This window comes from Schistosoma mansoni (assembly GCF_000237925.1).
Source record: "Schistosoma mansoni, WGS project CABG00000000 data, chromosome 3 unplaced supercontig 0044, strain Puerto Rico, whole genome shotgun sequence".
NCBI classification, from domain to species: domain Eukaryota; kingdom Metazoa; phylum Platyhelminthes; class Trematoda; order Strigeidida; family Schistosomatidae; genus Schistosoma; species Schistosoma mansoni.
In genome coordinates this window covers 1,833,361-1,851,832 of record NW_017386006.1, presented here as the reverse complement: position 1 = coordinate 1,851,832, position 18,472 = coordinate 1,833,361, and the positions used below count along the sequence as shown (strand labels likewise).

General features: G+C 38.0%; 1 protein-coding gene across 2 annotated transcripts; it reads right to left on the bottom strand.

Moving 5' to 3' along the window:
- Positions 1-3,159: 3,159 nt before the first annotated feature.
- Positions 3,160-16,751, bottom strand: Smp_167680.1 (hypothetical protein; the record flags this gene model as incomplete). Of its 2 annotated transcripts, none has more annotated exons than XM_018791461.1 (11): positions 3,160-3,210; positions 3,401-3,922; positions 4,156-4,524; positions 6,939-7,205; positions 12,181-12,419; positions 12,454-12,647; positions 14,591-14,747; positions 15,629-15,944; positions 15,978-16,034; positions 16,071-16,149; positions 16,182-16,751. In XM_018791461.1, 11 exons carry the CDS (start codon positions 16,598-16,600, stop codon positions 3,160-3,162), a joined length of 2,670 nt encoding a protein of 889 aa, XP_018645406.1. The 2 variants fall into 2 exon arrangements, with proteins under 2 accessions (XP_018645406.1, XP_018645405.1); XM_018791462.1 differs by having other exon boundaries at positions 12,181-12,413; positions 16,182-16,600.
- Between the last annotated feature and the right edge of the window lie 1,721 nt (positions 16,752-18,472).

The window sequence follows — 18,472 nt, the reverse complement described above, 5'->3', positions numbered from 1 at the left end:
AAATTCGGGGTTTCCTACTGGTCTTCCCCCAACCACTACGCCAAATCTAAATCTATACAATGTTGAATCAGTGAGACTAGTGACCGGATTGCATCTTTGAAATGACAAAATGCATTTTAGCCACTTTAGAAAAAAAATCGTGTTACTTATTTCTGGGTAGATTTTTCAGTTTATTGAATTCAACAATGAATCATGACTGAAAGTACGGCCTAGTAGTCAGCAGTAATAATAATAATGATAACAACAGAGGTGCTTGAATATCCAGGCTACCTGTTCCTGCCATCTAGATACTTCAACAAATCTATTTTTCTTTGTTTTAAAACATAATTATGTCTATTAATCACAAAACCTATTCAGCCGCGTTTATGAAAACTTTATGACCTTTCGCTTTACAAGTTACAAAAAAGTACAATCAGAGACATCATGGTGGCTGATAATATGCATGGAAAAAAATGAACATTATTCAGATGTCAATTCCTGGACTGTTAACATCTAACTGCCGATTACTAATTGGCGAGGTAGATTGTTTTCAATTCCCACTAAGTCTAAACGTGTATCGTAATTGTGGTGCAATCACAATTCAAGAATCCTGGTTACATGATTTGGAAGACGATTGTTAAGTATCACTATAAGATTTCGATATTTATCGTCAGGATCAATCACGGAATGAGAAAAGGAAACTTGTTGAAATACTGTGTGCTGAGAATTCTATATTGTACCAAAAATATAATACCCAATCAAGTCATTAATAATGATAATGATAATAATAAATTATAAGATTTTGCTTTCGTTTCCATTACAAATAATGTCAAGAATTATGAGCAAATATATGTTGATAAAAATAATGAACAAATAGATGAGAGAGGCCAGGATTCTGGTCTACCGTTGTCAAAGAGATGGTCCAGTAAGTAGAATGTTTCAGTATAAATTCAATTGAAAATTCTGGGGTAAACATACCATGTTATTTGGAAACAGTGCATATCATCAACTTAAATGTGCCAGCCAATTACTATTGAAGTAATTCGACATAAATTAAAATTTAATACAGTCATCACATGTAAAACGTGACTGTTTAATAATTAAGGATTCTAACTAACTGTTCAATTTTTTTGTAAATTGTAAAAACACTGGAATACTCAAGTCATTAGTGATATAATAGTTCCGTCACCAGAGTCATGGTTCGAACCCCGCCTCACCTACTTCGCTTAGGGCAACCGTTTATCATTATTATTATCCCTCATACTTGGAGTGTGGCTTGTTGCTAAGCAACTGGTGAATAAGTTCAATCGTAGAAACTTTTCCTGTCTCAAAGAGTTACACTTAAAATATTACAATAAATGAGTAAAGACAATTACTGAAAAGCTGAGTCACATTTGTATTTTCAAAACCGCATATATCGTATGTGGGGCATAAAAATTGCAACTACAATGAATACTAAGTACAATTCATTAATTCAATTTGAGTATAGATAGATAAATGAACATGTGATTTTCTCTCACATTATACTGTACTTCATTTATTACTTCAGTTAACTATAAAAGAACATATTTTTGTTATGCAAAAAAAAGAAAACAGATACTATAATCAATCATAATAATTAAACAATTGAATAAATGTAAATTGGGTTAATATAAGAAGCGTGACAATAAAACCAGAATAATTGAAAAAACATTTTAACAAAACAAAACAAAAAAAGGTTTAATTATATCAGTTACAATTAATCGAATTCATAAAATTCTCATAAGTTTTTGGTAATCTAAAACACATGGGAGAGGTGACCTCAGTGATTAAGGCATTCGATAGTCAATTGTTAAACATATGTTAGAATACAGGTCTATCGACTTCGGTTTCGATTGACCGGGGTAGTTTTTATACACAGAAATTGTGATTATAAGTTAAATTTACGAATTTGTGCCTAGTAAATGGGATGATAATAACACATGGGGTGGTAATAACAAAAGAGCTATTAAGTTATATATATATATATACATTACCTGGAACAAAGGTTTAGTTACATCGGTTAAATTAACTGAATTGGCTAAGTCTTCGAAAATTTTACACAATGATGCACATGTAGCAGACACTGGAAAATCATACGGTAAACCAGGCATGCGAATCAAATCACATAAAGCTTGTAATCCACCTTGACTAACAAATTGTGGGCACATTGCTTCAGTAGTATGAGATCCGAATGGTAAAAGTTTTTCAAGGAATTTACACTAGAAACAAAATGATAATAAAAAGTGAAGATTGAATTACTCAGAGTAGTGGAAAATGACATGTTTTTTGTAAAACTACATATATTTAACACTTACAATTGAGTATAGAAACCAATTGGGTTAACAATATTTAGTCAGTGGGATGATAGGAAATATGAGAATTCAGGCGCGCTTACCAGTGATATTTTATGTTTGAAGCGATTACGAGTTCCCTAGTCTGAGAACGGGACAAAAACTCTGTGACCAAAACCCAATAAGCTAGCTATTCTGACGCGCCCCAGCCCCGCTAAGTAGAGTGAGAAGTCCAAGTTTGAAGTGGGGAAAATATATTCTGCAAGTAGCCAGAAGCACAAGCAATCACAACAGGTACAAATAAAACGTATATATACATCATAAAGCTGTCCTTGGAAAGCGTTACAAAATACCATACTAAAAGATACAACGAACCAATAGCGTTTAAGATCCCCCCAAGTGGGAAATAAGACATGAAGGTGAAAATGAGCGCTTCTGGCTAATCTGCTTAGTCTATAGGGTTATATGGTTTGCTTTTAGATTGGATTTTTATACCAGAATAAGCCATTACAGAGAACAGTATGATATCTAATTGTGACTGGTAATACTTGTTGTATTAAGATTTGTTTTACTCAGAGCCGTTTGTCATCAAAATAGGTAAGGAAATGTTACGACTAAATTTAATCTAGCCTTCCTGTAGTTGTAGAATAACAAATGAAATTCCAGTGTGCATGTACATATAATCGTTAATCCAGACACGCCATAAGTACACTATCAGACGATCCAAGAGAATCTATACTTTTATTTTTTTATTACGGTGAAATAGATCGTCATGATCTGAGAATTATTGAAATCTTGGATAAAATAACCCAACCGGGGTTACCACAAACTTTTTAAAAATGAATATGACATGTAAGTAGGTTTTCATTTATTTGCTATGACATTGATTCACATGTTTGCCTTTAGATTCCCAGTCTATCTATATAGGAATTTGCCAATAAGATTACCAAGGGATTGTTTTACATTTCACAATTTGGATTTACGAAGTAAGAATTAGAATTGAGATAGTTTTCATGAGGTTTTAAATAATTTCAAATCTACCGTCAAGTAATCTGTTAAAATATATTGTAGATTGATATATAATCACCAAAAGGAAAGAATAAACTTACCATATTCAACATGAAATCAGGCAGGAACACATTAGGAGTTACAGAGCCAGCCTCAGTACGAGCTGTATTGGCATCATTTGTAACTGACATCTTGTCACACTCAAGAGAATATTCCAAACTAGCCATGGAAATTGATGCTCCAGATACAATGGTACCAGCTTGTACAGTTTCAGAACGACTATGTGCTTGTTGGCTATCTTGATTCACATCAATGTCACTACTATAATCATCGTCATCTTCCCCTCCAGACATCACTACATCATCTTCAGTTGCACCAATAGCATTTTGGATATTACTTAAACCTAAAGGAGCACTTGTAACAGTTTGACTGATACCGTCTGAAGAACCTTGTGTCTGATGGATCGGTGGTTCACCGGCAACTTCTGCAAAACTGCGTAAGCCGAAATTATTAGGATTCCTGGTAGACCTTGATAAGATATTGAAAACTGCTGGATTACATGATACACTTTCAGATGGCAATGTTGCTGGTGTTTTTCCAAGACTCACAACATGACGCAGACACTGAGAGAAAAAACAAGTGAAATTATAGTTTTTATTAACAATTCAATTCAAACTATAAAGTAGTATCACACCAAGACAGTTTTTTGTTTCAAGAGTATTAAATTGTATAAGTGTTAGAAAAAGAGTGAAATTGTGAAGTTAAGAAATATAATGGCAATATCTAAAAATAAATTAATTAGCTAGCAATATACTACATATTAAAATTAAAAACAATTATTTTTATTGTAACTTACAGAAATAACACATTTAAAGACAACAGGTTTTAGTTCAGTATGTGATCGAAGAAGTTCTTGTATGGCATTACTCATTTGACTCGCTGTTAAACTATTAGATAAATTTTGACCAGAATTACAATTCATATCATATGATATCTGTGATATAAACTCACGAACACGTTTAGTTTTCATTGTCGTAAGATAATCTGGTGAAACTAATGTATTCAAATAACGATTAATCACACCACTTGATAAAATAGCTTCAATACCACGGGAATTCAAAGCTAAAGTATTCAATAATGCTGGTAACTGTACAAGAAAATCTCGATTTTGAGGTAACGGTTGTTCCGTTAAGGCTTTTAAAATATCACTTGTAATATTCTTGTCCTGTATAGGAAACAATAAACAAATTTAACAGCTCATAGATGAACGATAAACAGATTTGGAATATACTCTAACAGAAAAATATGTAATACAAACACCCAATATTAGGCATAGTGTTATACATTAACAAGGGCAGCAAACGTAATATATGTCTACATTGATGAACATGATTACCTTTGATGTTAGCCAGCAACTTTGACAATAATTCTGTCTATTCTAATAGTCATCATTTTTTAGTCTCAAAATTTATTGACCAGTAGATACAAAGCAGGGTTAGTCCCATCAGATAAGCAGAACCGATTTCTAATTTTTCGATATATATTAAAAAAACCTGAAACTCTTATACTCCAGTGCTGTTAAGGATATGAGGGTGGTTGTCACTTTCCCGCTCATCACATCGAATAACAATGCTGCTTCTCGAAATGACAGAAAAGGAAGCTGGATTACGAGTGTCTTTAATGAACTGAGAGTGTTTGGACTGTCTTAAGAATAACTATTCGAGGTCAGCTAAACAAAACCTTCCAGTGAGTGGCCTTTAATATTTTAGAACCGTACTTTTGAAGGCTTATTGCCAGAGACGGGAATATGCGGAGAGTGAGGCGTGGGATTTCTTATGGTTAGCATTTTCTAACGCCTTTTATTGTGAGAAGGCAGAATCACCGAAGATGCTGCTCATCTAAATGAATCACCTCATTTTCTTCACACCCCGTACAGTCGGTAGTACGACTTCCTGAGATTGCTGTTTTTTAATCTTACCACACTCCAACTAACTCGTCTGAGATGGGAGAACCTACGGGAACGGATATTCCATCTAATATAGCTCGGATGGGTCTTTACGAAATGAAGATCTGGCCACAACGTCAAGGTAACAGATATGTCAAGACTGGTATGATATTACTAGATGGTTATTAATACGGATGTAAATAAAATGCAGCTCCAATCTGTGGCAGAGGGCGGTTAAGGAAGATGGGTATTGAACGACTCTTAAGAAAAAAAAAGCAAAAATATGTAAGTGATATTTTACCATAACGTAAAAAAATTTACTTTTTAAAATAAATAGCTAACAAAGACTTTCTGAAAATTTACTTAGGGGTCTTTTTACAAAAATATTTTGGATTAGATAAAGGCAATTTTTATTACAAAATGACTTTAACTGACATGGCGATGAAAAATATCCCGAAACACGATAATCTTGGGTATCTTACATAGTGGTCAACTATGTGACATTAACTATGTAGTATAAGAGAGTGAAAAGAAAGACATGATTAGGTGAGAAAACCACAAAAACCTAACACTGACTGGTCTAAAAAGTTTTCGTGTCAAATCATTAGAGATTTCTTTCCAAACATATAAAATGTTTCAATGTCTAAACAATTTCAATCCCGTTTTATATATGATGTGCAACCCATCAATTAACAAGATAACTACAGTACATATTATTTTATAGCTAAGAGATCATAAGTCATCAACACAATGAATATATGTATGCACACAATTTAAAATAATTCATTTTGTGATTGACAGATCGAGATGTTTAGGCATTCATACCAATATGAAATAATCCAAAGCTCTAGAACAAAAATGTATCAGTCTAAGCTTACATACTCTATATTAACAGAGGGAACTAACAAGATGAAAAAAAGCAAAGAAGTTGAGATAATAATGTTGATAACAGTTGAAATTTAAGTAACACAGATGGAAAAGAACTAATGACAACGTAAATGTTTATTTTTTGAATCCGACTGTAAATTATTTTCGGTAACTTTGGGTTTTTTCTGAGACTAAACCACGTAGAGTTACATATATTTTCACGTGAAGTGTTCAAAAAACAAATACAATATTAGCTCAGCAGATCGAGATTATAACAAACAGATCAGCCACAAGTAAGCATGATTAAATAGAAGACGGTTTCGAGCTATCACAAGTTGATTGAAGCTAGACTAGTGTGCCGCCGGATTCTAACTCATTGGCTTAGAGGTTTAGTGCTCGCGTGTACAATCGAAGGTCTCAGGTTCGATCCCCGGTAGGGTCATGGACGTACACGTGTGGATATTGTTCAGCTAATAAGCATACCTTACAACAGGTATCCACTAGCATTTATTCCGAGTCAAAACAAACGTCATTAATTTGTAAGATCCTTAGAACCTCATTTAAATCTTTCATTTTGATGTGCCATGTCATGAACTGATCACTTCTTTGCATTTACCATCCACATGAAAAGTCAACGAATTATGTACGCAACGAACGACGCAGGAACATGGGTAGAACATGGTCAGATTACCGACCCCGTACATTTTGATAATGCGAAGTACATGATATATTAGTAGGTAGCTTATATCGCGAGCGACCGTTTGTAGAAAACGAGAGAGTGTACAAAGCTTACACAAATTGGAAATCATACAAATAATTTTATGTACCTGCATAGTTGAAATTCTAGATGGATATGTATAAAGGTAGTTGGTAATAGTTTCCATAGCGAAAAGTGACAAATGTGGAGTGAAATGGGTGGAACCATTGAGGAAAATTTGACGCAGGACTGAGGGTAGGTTGCCATCCATTACAGAGTGAACTATATCGCCCCATTCCGCGTCCAAACAAAGTCGCTTCAGTAAATTGAGTATAGATTTCATAAGGCCAGAGCGCTGTGTATTCAAAGTCTGTTCATAATCAGAAACGCTCGATTTCTTTCGGATAAATTCCAATCAATAGAAAACAAACGAAAGGACCAAATAAATAAAAAAGGCATGTAACAATGCAATGGACAACTTAGATGTATTCATTTTACTAGCAATCAGAACTAATAAAAATCCCTATTTAGGGTAATCATACATGAATCAAACAAAGAACGTCATGACTAAAAGTAACGGCCAGCCTATTCTGTAAAACAAAGTTATAACACTGCTCAAGTTGAAGTTATGCTTCGAAGTTGAAAAAAAGCCTGTCATCACGTTCTAGAAGACGAAGTGGAACGGCGAACATGAATGGGTAATGGAACTCAAGATTTTGTGAAATATGAAAAGTAAATGCATTTGTGCTACTATGACTGAATTTGAGCCATGTTGTCTAACATCACCCATTGATTAGTAAATAAGGTAGATCTCAACTAGGTATATGTATCTAGCCCCCAAATGCCCTGGTACGGCCGAGAGTGGGGAGAGTCTACTCTCCCTCTCGAAATGCTCTCATATGGCCAGCGAATATATAGCCTCTGCCAGGGAAGTCCTACTCACTGCCTTCTCGTGGCATTACTGTTGTTTACGAAAGTGAGAGGACGAAAAGCGAATGTCCGGCGCTATAACCGGATTGGTGGACACGGAGGGTCCACCTAGGGGAGTTGGAAAACCCTGATTCCAAACCAATGGTGCACATGGGCTCCAGTTTCCTGATGGAACGAATGGCGGAAGAACCTGTCATTGGTCAACGACTACCATGGGACTGCATCTCCTCACGATGCTCCACTGCCTTGTGGATCAGACCTTTAGGTCAAAGGCTCCGGGTGTGGCCCCCTAAGAAAACCACCTGCTTCGGTTTGGGCACCCGGGCAGTATCACAGCCCACACACAAATGAATGAAATGACGAACTCTATTGACGATTCTATTCCTGCTCATATTATTACGTTATTATTATCATTATTATTATTATTACTATTATTATTATTATTATTATTATTATTATTATTATTACTTACCATATCGCTAATTCACCCCCTTTTACCCCCAATTTGTGTAACCTTACTCTTCAACTTATGCATCAGCTCGCTCTTGGTGGAAAATCTGTCCTATCTAAACGATCTCCAGTCACTGTCTGGTTGAAAGTGAATGCTTCCACCGATAATGAATACTGAGGCAGTCTTTCTGAAACCACGTACGCCGTTCAAGCTGGCTTCCTTCAACGTTCGCACACTAATGCAGATCAGACAACAGATAGGGCTGGCTATGTCTTTGGAAGGTCTTAATGTTGATGTTTGCTGTCTATCCGAGACCCGTATTCAAGACTCTAGTGAAGTACTACAAATCCGCTCTCCATCTGTCTCGAAAAGCTTGTTCCACGTGCGCTTATCCGGGGACCCTGTGGCATCTTCGTCTGGTCTTGCTGGCGTTGGTGTCGCACTAAGCGCTAGGGCTGAGGCAGCACTAATCGATTGGTTCCCCATTAACAGTCGGTTATGTGCTGTTAGATTAGAAAGTTCCATCAAATTGAGAAGAAACCGGCGTGAGAAACGGTGTCTTTTCGTCATCTCCGCCTATGCCCCGACAGATTGCAGCCCGGATGCAATCAAGGATGAGTTTTACCATCAGTTAACAGTTCTTCTCCAGAAAGCGCGTTCGACAGATATTGTAGTACTAGCCGGAGACTTGAATGCACAGGTCGGGCGTCTAGGCACAGAAGAGAGTCGTCTAGGTGGCCGATGGGGACTTGTTGGTCGCAGGACAGATAACGGGGACCGTTTGCTGCAACTGTGCACAGACCACAACCTGTTTCTGGCCAGCACTAACTTCCGGCACAGTCATCGCCGGTGTGCCACCTGGCGTCCTCCCTCTGCATCCCAAGCCTGGACTCAGATTGATCACATCGTGATCAGCTACCGCTGGCGTGGTTGTGTACAAGACTGCCGCTCCTTTTGGAGTACCTATCTGGAGTCTGATCATGCCCTGGTCTGCGCCAATCTCACCTTACTTTTCAGTGGCCGAAGGATTGACCACCACCAACGGATTGATATTAGTAAACTGGCTGCAACTTCTGTTGCAAGTAAGTATCGAGCGGAGCTAGCCTCTAGTCTAGCTACCACCCCACCGAAAAGTATAGATGAGCATTGGTTGCATCTTCACGACGCCATGAAAATGGCGAGTAAAGCCGCTTGCGGCTTCGCGAAACGTCCCGCTTACAAGCACTGGGTTTCTTCTGGCTCCTTACAACTGATGGAAGCCCGTCGGTCTACTCCGGGTGACCGTGAGTTTGACCACAAACGAAGGCTGTTACGTAATGAAATTGGGCAAAGCTTGCGTAAGGACCGGGAAGCCTGGTGGTCGGAGCGTGCTAATGAGATGGAAGCAGCAGCTGCATCTGGTAACTGCCGGAAGCTCTTCCAACTCATCCGAGCCACTGGCAGCAAGAAGTCTGGTGTGAGTGAAACAATCTACGAGGATGATGGGATGCCAATCACTAACATCTCCCGACGTCTTGGACGATGGGCGGAATTTTTCGAAGGGCAGTTCAACTGGCCTGCTGCTCCGGCAACATCAACCAGCTTGTCCTGCCCCCCATGGCCGGTGACGACTGATCCACCAAACGAGGCGGAAGTCCGCAAGGAACTCCAACTCTTGAAGCGCTACAAATCACCTGGCCCAGATGACTTACCTCCGGCTCTTTTTAAAGATGGTGGCGACTTTCTGACTAAGGAATTGACTGTGTTGTTTGGAAAGGTTTGGGAGCAAGAAAGTGTTCCAACATCATGGAATGAGTCAATAGTCGTCCCTATCTTTAAAAAGGGTTCGCATTGTTCCTGCAATAACTATCGGGGGATAAGTCTACTTCCGATTGCGTCCAAACTATTGGCTTCTATCATTCTTCGTAGGTTGTTTAAAACCCGAGAACGATTGACTCGCGAGGAGCAGGCTGGTTTTCGTTCTGGTCGAGGATGCATTGATCACATCTTCACCCTCCGCCAAATGTTAGAACACCGTCATACTTATCGCAGGCCAACAATCGTAGTGTTTCTTGATATCAGGGCTGCCTTCGATTCGTTGGACAGGACTGTTCTCTGGGATTGTCTATTGAAGAAGGGTGTGCCTGAGAGGTTCATTAACATCTTAAAGGCCCTGTACACGAACACCTCAGGCAGAGTGAGGGCATACAACCACCTTTCTCCCTTGTTCCATTCGAGCAGTGGGGTTAGGCAGGGTTGCCCGATCTCACCATTCCTCTTCAACTTTGCCATCGACGACATCTTGGAAACAGCTCTGATGGATGTAAGTAATGGCGGTGTGGATATGTTGCCTGGAGAACGACTTCTCGACCTTGAGTATGCGGATGATATTGTCTTACTGTGCGATAATGCCCAAGGCATGCAATCAGCACTTAATCAGTTGGCAATCAGTGTCCGCAGGTACGGCATGTGCTTTGCACCCTCCAAGTGCAAAGTACTTCTACAAGACTGGCAGGATTCTAATCCTGTACTCACCCTGGATGGTGAGCAGATCGAAGTAGTTGAGAAGTTCGTGTATCTAGGTAGCTATATAAGTGCTGGTGGTGGCGTGAGTGATGAGATTGATGCACGTATAAGGAAAGCCAGATCGGCTTATGCCAATCTGGGCCATCTTTGGCGCCTTCGTGATGTTAGTCTGGCTGTAAAAAGTCGGATCTACAACGCGTCGGTGAGAGCAGTTTTGCTCTATGCTTGTGAAACCTGGCCTCTCCGAGTTGAGGATGTTAGACGTCTCTCTGTGTTCGATCATCGTTGTCTCCGAAGGATTGCTGACATCCAGTGGCAACACCATGTTAGTAATGCAGAGGTTCGGCATCGTGTGTTCGGGCACAGAGACGATAATTCAATTGGTGTCACCATCTTGAAACACCGACTTCGGTGGCTTGGACATGTTTTACGAATGTCGTCCCAGAGACTTCCACGTCGTGCATTATTTGCCGACCCTGGGACTGGTTGGAAAAAGCGGAGAGGAGGTCAGTGTATGACATGGTGTCGTGGCATGAAAGAGAGCTGCAAAGGGCTAGCTTCTGTTGGTCCTTCACGACTCCTTGGTTGGGGTCCGAGAGATGGTGCAACACAGTGGCTAGAGACGTTATCAGATATGGCTCAGAATAGAAACCAGTGGCGATCCTGCTGCAACCTTCTTTTACTTTCTACATAAAGTATGGTTCTTACTTTCCTATTTGAAAGAGTCTTCTGGTTGTACATTTTAGTCCGCCTTATCTTTTCATCCCTTCTCTTCCTACTTTCATTATTTTGTGTGGCGCATATGTACCTGGTGCCCTTTTGTACCAATATATATGTGCTTAAATAAATAAATAATCTACCAACACAGCTCAAGTTAACAGTCAATGACTTCGTAGACTGATGATCTTGGTTTGGCTGAAAATAGTTTTCTTCCGACTTATTTCCACACCAGCCAACATTGCACGGTGAAGTAGGTGGTGGTTGATCGTGAGTAATACATGCCCTGGCCTTATTATTCGATAAGGATGCACAACACTAACGTCCTAATCGTCATATTTGCTTAGTACATATGCTGATACTAAGGGAGATTTTACGTGACTAACTTTACGGCAGCTAGAGACATATTAGTCTCATTTGTTTTGATATAACCAGACAGCTGGCTCATATAAGTATGGTGACGGCACCCAGTTTCGAAATATGATTAAATCCTTGAGAACAAGAAATTCTTATCATTAGGGTATTAACGACAGAGCTGGTAGATGGAACGTCTGATGAGAACGTGAAAGAAATTAGAGTTTGGGTATAACTAACTGGATCTCATATTAATTTAGCCAGAATTCCGTAGAGAACACAAAAAAGCTATGACATTATTTATGCTTAATGTTATTCTACGTTTTTTCCTCAAGCACTGGGGAGAAGTAGCATACCTAGATATTAAAAATGAATAAAATATTAAAAAAATCTCTGTGCATAAACACTGACTCACATTACTTGATGTAGAACTCTGAAGAACAACTTCAACTTCGTAATTTAATCGATCGACCAAAATACTTACTACATGTTGACGACTTGAAGAAATACTCAACAGGATTTGATCAGTCACACGAACAGCACGTGTGACATAACTCAAATAATCATTGTGCGGTGTATGCCAAGAAATAAGTTGAGTCATCGTGTCCAAAATACCACTAGAGCTGAGAGTTGTGTTTTGTATATTTCCTAAATCTCAACTATTAACAAGTAATGTGAAAGCATTTACCTGGACCAACGTTTTCTTCATAACAAGCTAGATGATACAAGAAGGATAATAGAGCTGTTGTGAAATGCTGATTTGTACTCCCAGCAGAGGCTTTTATAGAACCGTCTACAAGTCCTTTGATCCATTTTCTGGTCAAATTAGGTAAGATACCGTGATAACTGGATAATCCAGTAGATCCAACTAACGAGCCCCAGCTACAAGTGAGCAAACATAAGACACGATGATTCGTTTTGGAAATGAAATTCAGAAAATAAATGTTTGGTAGATGTTATTCCTAGATTACGTTTATGGCGTAGACCAACTTAAAGTTTAAAAGCCTAGATATCACATTTGTAACTGGTATCTTTTTTGGTTTTGAAGTCTATTTCATTAATTCATCTATTAGTTGTTTTTTTTCTCCTAGGAAAGCTGATATATGGACTAACTTTTCAGACTTTTTCTTTCAAATACTTATTTGATTATGAACACAAAAACATGAGATACCATTACTTCTACTACTTTGGTATTCACTTTGATAAGTTCATCTCATTCAGACATAATGTAGCAACTTTGACCGAAGCGTAATTATGCCAGGTTATACGTCGCTTATGACTGACGGATTGGACACGAATTGTTGACAACAGTTTGAGAATAAATAAAACAGCGAACACATCTATCGAGTTTTACAGCTACAAACCAACACATAATTTAATCATTTTAAAAAAGTTAGTTAGAAATCTTGGTAAAAGATTTTATAGACTAATAAAAATTCGATGCTTTAATATAGCGCTGGGTAAGATTTTTGACTTACGAGCAGTTACCAGAAATTAGTTGCTAAAGTAAACTGAGTTTTATATCGAGACCAAAACCCTTACAGTCTGTGGTAAAGCAGTTAGTCAGTCAAACCCAACGTACATTGGTATGTACATACATCAGTTTAAGCTCCCATACCCGATTAGCACACGATAAAATTGTCAGGGCATATCACTGAGTAACAGATGTGGTAACAGTTTTAGTGGTAACAGGAAAGATTATGTATTGACGATACAATTCGAGAAAATATAAATTAAGGAATAGCTATGTATGAAGGATTTCATTGAAAAGGTGAATAACCATTCCACATATTTTCTTGACTCGATAATTGTACACCAGATTGAGAGGATTGAATATTCTAATATAGTATAATATTGAATAAAGCCATTAATAATAATAATAATAATAATAATAATAATAATAATAATAATAGTTCTAACATGATCTGGTCAGTTACGCACTTCTTACTCTTGTGGATTGAAAATTTAAGTCTAAGGTTTGAAAAGTCCACCAGAAACTATTTGCTTTGGTTTGGCAGCTCGAATAGTATCATTATACTTATACAATCATGGAAATTTGAGGGACATCAGTACTGTTTAAGGCTACGATATGAGTTATTTATCTAATTTTGTTCTCCACATTTCTGAGTGATATCTTATGTTCCCAGTTTTTATATCTTGACGGCACTGATTTGCTTGCCAGTTGACATTAATTTCTTAGCAATATATATCGGTGCAAAACCCGTTTCGCATTTGTTCAAACCAAACATGTACAGTATAATCTTCCTACCTTTAAATTTCGTACCTTGGTACTGATTGAGATGCCTGATTGATAATGTTGAAAAAGTTCGCTATTCGTTTATGCTGAAGAACCCTATGTAACGTAATATGGAATGGTGTCTCATACACTGGTTAGTGCAGAGCTTGTGCTTTAAAATAATGTAAAAGTGATTACCAAGTGTTTTAACTTAACGAGACTAGCACGTAAGTAACACGGATTCGATGATCTACGTATTTTACGTTACAGTTCGGTAAACTTAATTCACCTCGTTTTTTAAACAACAAACCAGATGACACTTCACTGCCCAAAACAAAAATAAAGTAATAAGGCCTTCGTTTCATACCACTTTTCAGTGACTTAAAGTAAACAGACAAATAAAATAATCTAAGTTTTAGGTGGAGTTATGCTCTCTGAACGGAACCATCAGCTGATGATGTCGTTCAAAGGAACAATGAAAACCCAACGACTAAGCCATCCAGATCAGAGAGCAAAACTCCACCTAAATCATCCACCTGAGCTACAAATCTCCACCATCTCAAAAAAGTCTAAAGGGTCGACTACTTACTTTATTCCCAGTCGGTGGGAATTCACTATAGCAGTCATCGTTCGAAGAGCGCATGCCTTGATCCCCATATACTGGTCATCTGACAAACCAAGTACTTCCACAAGTTCATCTATCAAGCTAGGATACAAATGACGTTCATCAACGTCGAATGTATACGCTATAAAAATAAAGTTGCATAGATAGATTGCCATTAATGCAAAATCTTGAAAACAATATACTGTAACCTACATAATATTTACAGTCTCAGAGCTATCAAGCTTTCAGATTCATTCAGATTAGTGCAAATTTACATGAAAGTAACCAACGAAGAATTTTTGATCAGTGACTTTCACAACGAAAAAGCTACGAATTAGAACTCACTGAAAACAGTGAATGAACTTAGATGACTATTCCTCTTATTACGAACTAGGATGATGCAGGATTTAGAATCACATTTTTACTTGGCCGCAATGTGCATGAATATATTGAAGCACATGTATCGTGACCAAATCCACTAACTTCTACACTTTCAGTGATCAAAGATCGAGAGTGATAAAAAAGATAATCAGGATCTTCCTGACCTTGAAAATAAACCTAAAATTTCAAATATGATTGTTGTAGCGAACGGACTTAATAATCAAAATATGGACTGAGATAAACAGTACGAACCAGAGAGAGGGTGATGGTAACCATCTGCCGTAAATGTGCTTTGAAAACAATGTTTTTTAACGGGCGCTAACTTTAAGCACAAATACTGTTTGGTTTGGCAATCACCGTCATATAAGCAACTTAAGTGAAAACTCACGAAAAGCATATACAATGATTATGAGCAAAGACGAGTAACGAAAACAAATGTATGAGTAATTAAATAATGTGCACACTACCGCTTACAATTGTCACTAATCTAGTTTTTGACCACCGAATAATAGAAGTCTTAATAAAATAATATTCTTGTGAAGCAAGACGAAATACTATGCGTAAAATTGATACAATTGGGAGTATAAATGAGAAAATAAAGTATTCAGAGAATACTGACGAAAAGCCCATGAAGTGACTTACATAAAATGGATAGTGCTTGAAGTCTGGCACGTATGCACTTATGACGCTGTGTAGGGTCAGCAAAATAAGTTGCTAGTCGAACACGAGAGAACAAAGCCATTTGTTGAGATACGGGTACAGGATGCACAGCTAGTAACTCTTCCATTATTTCGGACGGAATTTGATTTCTGCGGTGGAGGGCCTGAAGTACAATTGTGCCGCTAGAACTTGAAGACCCCAACTGTTCGCTAGAACTTGAGTGCTGAGAAACAGATGAAGGGCCGGGAGGTTGTTCTGATCTGTACTCAAAATATACATTTCCAGCCGTTTCTGGGAACTATCAACAATATAATGTATGACAGAGGCTTACATGATTTGGATCACAACAAGCTGCAAGTCCAAATCCATTTTCTGCTCCACCCCAAGTCTAATATCACTCGTTAACTTGAAAATACCCACTTACTTCAGCGATTGATACAAGACGATCGAGGATCATCTGTTTGTTTGTTGGGTCTAACCTAATAAAGTAGTTGCTCCGTTTGCTTAGAACATTATTAAGCTGAATATACATTACCTAAAGTTGTACGATAGACCGAGAACGGCCAGCAAGACATCAAGGTTTGAAGAGCCAAACAAAGCAAGTATATGAGTCCAGGAACCATACAAGTATCTGTATATACTATGCTCGATCAAGTGGCCAGTAAATTCCAAAATAGTCACCACATCATCAACAAGAGACGAGTTTCCCGGTGCATCAAGACGAAGCATCCACTTCCCAACTTTCGTTACAGCATTTTCCAAAATAGCATCTAATCGGTCCAAAACGTCTGCCCAAAGTCCAAGTTCACACTTTCCGTAATTCCAAACCTTTATTCGCTTCAATTCTGAAATCAGCTGTTCATCTGGGCATACAGATAGGTGTTTTGCAAGTAACATGCACTCATTCTGATCATATCCGCACCGATTAACCGTCTTTTTCCTGTCAATCTTCATGAGTGTGTCGGAAAAAGTAAAGCTAATTGATAAGTCTCACAGAATTTTCATCAGCATAAATTGGAGGTTAACGACAGGATATTAAAATTAGACTGTAGGCTATGGACTAAGAAAACACCACGATAAGAAGGGAACATAAACAGACCGCTCTACTAAGAAACGAACTTAAAGTATAACTTCCAATCTCCAATGTATACAGACCATTCATAACAAAACAACGCAAGAGCGATTAATTATTTGACTTTTTACTTTTGTTCTGAGGAATTATTCACATTTCTCAATCTCTTGGACTGCGGATTTCTTTTGTTTTTCAAGGATGGGGGGGGAAAAAGATTAGAATTATTTTTCTCTAGTGATCTTCTATGCTTGTCTGGACATTTCCCGAGTAATTTATATGTAGCTGTGGGTGGCAAATTTATGATGAGCAGGTTCAAAGATTTGATTGCAAGGTCGAAAAACCTATATACTAAGAGTAATTTATTCCGTCTTAGAGTTCGAGCAAGTTACCTCGACCTAGATGGAAGAAAAAGGGGAATCAGTCGAGTACCAAATCATATCTGAGCATGAAATGGATTGCGAATTGTTCACCTTGAAATATGCTGCAACATGAAGCAAACAGGTCTAGCTTTTTAAGCCTCACTGCATATTGTTAAACATGCAGCTCCGATATTGAATAGATAGTTATATTCTGTTCTTTTACCAGGAAATATAAGTAGGTTCGGAAGCACTGGTGTACAGCTTGCCATCCATCCGACACCATCAAAACATTGTCAAACAGTTTCGCAAATATCTACTTCCCTATCTCATGTGGACATTAAAATTCTAAATTTCCTGTGTCCATTGATGAAACAAGTGTGTTTATAATTGAACAGTCCTAGAAGAAGGAGAGATTTCAGATGTTATTGTAGTAATAAGTAAATTCCCAAAACAGGTAGTTCCACAAGTCTTCGACATCGGTGCTGACCTCATTAGTTTCGCCTTAAACTTCCTAGCTGAAGGCGCCCGTTCACGGGTGCACACCAGACTATCAGTGGAAATGTGGTGCTGCGCACTTTTTGCGACTGCTAGCCAGCTTCAGTCAGACGCTTCTCAAAAATTATCAATCTTCTAAATATATCTTCAGAGTCATTCATTCTTGACCTCTGGTTTCATTTGGTTAGTATAGTAGATGTAAATAATTCCCCAAAATCAATAGCTTTCTAAGTGTTCGACATTGGATGCTGACCACACTGAATATCAGTGGCATCCCTCTTAAACAAATCTTATTGTATACAAAAGAATGAGTTTGTTCCGTTTAGCAATGGTAACATTAGTAGTACGTTTCATGACAATACTTCAGTAATAAGGTTTTTAGGGTCGAAACGCAAAAACAAAAAACAAGGGAAAGATAAAAACAACGAGTCGAATGTCAAAATTGTGAGCGGACCACTTCCAGATTCTGAGACAGAAGGGCATATTGAAAATCAATAAAGAGAGTAGTGCTAATTATGACAATTCCTAGTTACACCTGTCACTCCTCGTGGAGGAGCATAGACCGCTCACCAGCATTCTCCGTCCAACTCTGTCTTGGACAATCTTTTCCAGGTGTTTCCAGTTGCTATTCATCTTTTTCATGTCTGCTTCCGATTCCCGACTTAGTGTATTCTTCGGCCTTCCTCTTTTCCGATTCCAAATCAGCACTTGCCTCGTGATGCAGTCTAGTGATTTCCTCAGTGTATGTCCTATCCACCTTCAAATCCCTTTCCTTATTTCCTATTCAGATGTGAGTTGGTTTATCCTCCCTCATTGTAGATTATTGCTGATGGTATCCGGTCAACTGACAGAAAAGTAATAATATCACTGTCAAATAAATTGCATTATTCTTCCTATACT